Source organism: Solanum dulcamara, chromosome 5 (assembly GCF_947179165.1).
Source record: "Solanum dulcamara chromosome 5, daSolDulc1.2, whole genome shotgun sequence".
NCBI classification, from domain to species: domain Eukaryota; kingdom Viridiplantae; phylum Streptophyta; class Magnoliopsida; order Solanales; family Solanaceae; genus Solanum; species Solanum dulcamara.
This window is the reverse complement of record NC_077241.1, coordinates 66,956,782-66,961,748: the sequence shown is the minus strand read 5'-3', so window position 1 is coordinate 66,961,748 and position 4,967 is coordinate 66,956,782. Positions and strand designations below refer to the sequence as shown.

Sequence of the window (4,967 nt, the reverse complement as noted above, 5' to 3'; positions counted from 1 at the left end):
AACTCCTAATAAAGATATATTTTCTATTAAAAAAAAGAGACCCCAATAACTTGTTAACTCATCCAAAAATCAAGATTGTTATAAGATTTTGCTAAAGAGACCAACTCCCTCAAGGATTTAAGTATAAATCAAACATCCAATAAGCCTCCATATCTCTCTAGTATGACACATATAATGACGTGTATAATATTGGGCAAAACTTTTAATTATTCTAAATCTTGTTTTTTCAGTTTCTTGCTAGGCATATTCAAAACTCAAATAAATCGAAATCATGAGTTGTGGTGAGATAAATATAATTTTTTTAATCTTTAATCAGAGTTTCTTATTTGAGTCTTAGGTTTATGAAAAATATTCTAATAGAGTGCTTACGCCTTTTATACTCCGAACTAATCGAATCTCAATACAAATATCTGGAATACCGTTTAAAAAACAAATTACTTATAAATCACTAATATTCATATTAATCTCCACACACACACACCAAGTATATAATGATACACACACATACACTATATATATCTCTATGTCCCACTTCCATTAATACTGCTCAAACTTTCATTGTGTCCGGTATATATAGAGTGAATTCTCTTGAATTCAATTCAATTCATTCATTTATTGATCATCTTCTCCCTTCTTTTCCTTTCTAATGAACAAAAGGAATGTGTAGACACATATAACACCACATCTATATCTATACTATCTACATATACCACCCCCTCCACCCCCTCTTGTTCTTTGTGTTGTATCTATATTGTAAGTTTCATTTAACGTTAGATTCAATCTCAAAAAAGTGGATAAGAAGTATCTCTTAATTAGCTCCACTTCTTTAGGGGGCTTATCACACTCCTATTTCTTCTGGATAATACTTTGTGACTTAGTCTTTCTTAAGTGTTTTTAGCTCTCAAACTCCCTTGACCAATGAGTTTCCTCAATTTTAGCTCTTTACCTTATCTGCCACAATTCTTGAAATAGATAAAAACAGTTGAGATATAGTTAATTACTCATTCAAAATCCATCACCTCTTTTAATTTCTAATTTTTTTTTTTCATTCAGTTAATTAACTACTATTGTCCTTCCCCTTAGTGTTTGATGGATTACTTGAAAGAAATACAAGGTAAAACATCTCATGATCCTTATTTCAACAACAAGAAGAAGATGATGAACAAGAAGAGATGTGTATTCGTTAACGGACCAGTAATCGTTGGAGCAGGTCCATCAGGTTTAGCAGCTGCAGCATGTTTAACAGAAAAAGGTGTTCCAAGTTTAATATTAGAGAGATCTAATTGTATAGCTTCTTTATGGCAACTCAAGACTTATGATCGTCTTAGCCTTCATTTACCTAAACAATTTTGTGAACTACCACTCATGTCATTCCCTCATGATTTCCCTACTTACCCTACAAAGCAACAATTCATTAAGTATTTAGAGTTATATGCCATGACTTTTGATATCCGTCCTCTTTTCAATCAAACCGTCGTATGTGCTAATTATGACCGAAATCTCGGGCTATGGAGAGTGAGAACAACAACAACAACATCTGCAACAATGATGATGATGACTACAGAGTATGTTACTCGATGGTTGATCGTTGCAACGGGGGAGAATGCAGAGGCAGTGGTACCAGGAATTGAAGGAATGGAAGAATTTGGTGGAAGTATAATGCATACAAGCTTGTATAAAAGTGGTGAAATATTTAGAGGGAAAAAAGTATTGGTAGTTGGATGTGGAAATTCAGGAATGGAGGTGTGTTTGGATTTGTGTAATCATGATGCAAGCCCTTCACTTGTGGTTAGAGATACTGTAAGTCATAATAATCCCCCTCTTACTATTTTAATCTTGGGACATTTTTAAAAGCAAATTGATTACAAACTTTTGTTTATGTTTTTTTGTCTAAACAACAATTTGTAAAAATGTTGATTCAAAATAAGGGGAAACATGGTATTTTATTTCTCAACTTTATGTCAATTTCATTTGAGGTAAAAAGGTAACCTTTGTGGGATATTTTTTTTAAAACCAATTTAGAGAGACACATGGAAAAAGGTGTAGGGGTAAATTCTATATGTTTTATTAATCTTGTATTTCCTGAGAAACTTCCTATTTATGTGGAAACAATAAGAAACCCTAGTTTTTAGTAGTAGTAGTAGTATTTTCTTAGGAGTTCATTTCAATTTCCCGTCCAAATTGTTTTTTTTTTTTTTAAAAAAAGAAGACAATTCTCATGTGCTGAAAGTTAAAAAGTTGGAAGTGACTTCAAGTTCCAACAAAATTGATTTGTAAAGTCTGTAATTTAACTAATTAAAAGACTTTGTTGTGTATTTTCACTTTCTTGGAACTGTCAAGCATGCGCAATATTGGTGGAAGCATGGACTATTTTTGTTTTCATCACTAATAATTATTAATAATAATAATAATTGATTCCAATAAGTTTTTTTTTTTTTTTTAGCAACCTAAAAGTGAAAGTGTAGATATTGGCCATTCATCCAGAATGGCAATGGGCACTAAGCAAGTAGCAACTTGAACTTCTAATCAATTCATTCATTTAGCTTTATTACAAAGGGAATTAAGTTTTGACTTTGAATTTTTTATTTTTACTTTTTTATTAGGTGCACGTCCTACCACGAGAGATGCTGGGAAAATCAACTTTTGGTCTATCCATGTGGTTACTAAAGTGGTTGCCCATGCGACTTGTCGATCGATTTTTGTTGATTACTTCTCGATTATTGCTCGGTGACACGGCTCGATTCGGCTTAGATCGACCTGAAATCGGACCCCTAGAGCTCAAAAATTTGTCCGGGAAAACCCCCGTGCTCGATGTTGGAACGCTTGCTAAAATCAAAAGTGGTGACATTAAGGTACGTTACTATTTGCTATAGTAAAATAAATATCATAGGGACAGACTATCTAGTAAAATAAATATCATACAGACAGACTATGTATCAAATCACTTTTTCTTTCACTTTGTGTTGTGTTACTTAGCTTTTTTAATGTATGTTGGGATCCATCCCCATGACCTTTCCTCATCCTCAATCATTGCAAATATTCCATAAACAGTGTGACAAAATCTCTTCAGCTTAATTTGCCCCAACATTTCACTATTCTACTAGCATCATTTCAAAGTGGAAAACCCCTTATCAATAAATCTAGGTTGTAGTGCTAATTTTTTTTTTGTTTGAAAAGGCATAAATTTTTCTTGTGACAAATGAGTAATTTTAGTTGTTAATTATGTGTAGGTATGTCCTGGAATTAAGAGATTATTAAAGCATCACACGGTGGAATTTGTAAATGGACAAACGGAAGAATATGATGCAATAATCTTGGCAACTGGTTACAAAAGCAATGTGCCCTCGTGGCTAAAGGTATACTCACTCTTTTTTTCTTTAGCTAAGACTATAGATTTTGAAGTTCAAACTTTGAAAACTTGAGTTTTCGAAGTGCTGATTTTTGAAATTTTTGAAGTTATATTTGGACATGCATGTTTTGTGAGTCACAGTCTCCTAAACCAAATATTTTTGGAACTTGATAATTCTTTCGAGACAGATTTTCAAAATCTACGACCAAACATATATTGAAGATAGATTGTCAAAATTTGATTTCAAATCTATGACCAAACGCTAGTTTAGTTTCTTGTTTCTTAAGAATTTGATTGAGAAAAAAAATAAAAGATATATGTATAATTTTAGGTTTTGTTTGGTTTCCAGGAAAGAGAGATGTTTTCAGAGAAAGATGGTCTACCAAAAAGGCCATTTCCCAATGGGTGGAAAGGAGAGTGTGGGCTTTATGCAGTGGGGTTCACCAAACGTGGCTTGCTTGGTGCTTCAATGGATGCAAAGAAAATTGCTGAACACATTCATCAATTTTTTCAATGAAATATTTTGATGGTACCATTAACCAACCTCCCCCCAACACATAAAAAAAAAAGTTGAAAAAAAGTGTTGGTACCAAAAAGAAGTTTTGATCCTACAAATGAAGAAACAAAAAGGGGTGAAAAAGAAAAAGAAGATCAAGATTTTTGTGGGGGATTCATCATCATCATCAAAATCTAGCTAATGTATACACACCTTGTACATTTGTTTTTGCCAATTTTCCCTTATCATTATTATTATTAGGTATGACATTCTTAGGGGAAAAAAAAGGAGAGTTAGGCTTTTTTGTCTTTTAATGAGTTTGGTTATATGAGTGTTAGATTATTACTAATATTCATATGGGGTTTTTTTGGTTTATGACAACACAACAAAAAAAAGATCATTTTTATTTTATTTTAAAAAAAGAAATTTATTTTCCATCTTTAATTGTTATTATTGGTAGAATTGTTACGTTTGTGATTTTCCAAGTAGGATTTTGGTGTTTGCATGTCAAGGGAGTATATAATTAAATATGATGGCGAAATTTACGTACCAAAATTCCCAATGATCAGAGCGACCTGTGCACTATCTTTATGATTTTCTGCCAATTCCTGCTGTGTTGATATGTGATTTTAATACTCCCAAGTAGTATTTAGGACCACTTGGTTTAATTGATTCATCTGCTTCTACAAAATCACTCCAAAAAAATAAAGGAAAAAAATGATTGAAATAAATGTATTATTCAGAAATACTGATTAAAAATTATTTGAAAAGTCAAGAATTAATATAGGATAAAATGCCACTTGGCATAGAGCATTAAGGGTCTTTTGAAAATAGTTGTGCGATTTACACTGATTATATTATTGTTGTTGCCGCTTGAAATAGAATCGATTCATTTGTTTGATAATTGATCAAAGTAAGATTACATGATTTGTCAAAAAAATAATATTTTTTTTGGTATGTGAATAGAATAATGTGCCATAATCATGAAAAATGAATTATATTTTCGCCCCCCCCCTGGCTCTCTCTCTTCCTTGTTGTCTAAACATTTTTACAAGTCACATGTATTTTCTTTTGAGATATATACTAATAAACAATATAATGGGCCTTTTGCAATCCTCAAAT

At 32.0% G+C, this 4,967-nt stretch overlaps 1 protein-coding gene across 1 annotated transcript; it reads left to right on the top strand.

The window, feature by feature from the left end:
- The first annotated feature begins 551 nt into the window (after positions 1-551).
- On the top strand, positions 552-4,225 carry LOC129888406 (indole-3-pyruvate monooxygenase YUCCA6). The gene is made up of 4 exons (XM_055963384.1): positions 552-1,800; positions 2,604-2,852; positions 3,231-3,356; positions 3,699-4,225. Exons 1-4 carry the CDS (start codon positions 1,090-1,092, stop codon positions 3,864-3,866), a joined length of 1,254 nt encoding a protein of 417 aa, XP_055819359.1. The 5' UTR covers positions 552-1,089; the 3' UTR covers positions 3,867-4,225.
- Positions 4,226-4,967: the final 742 nt, after the last annotated feature.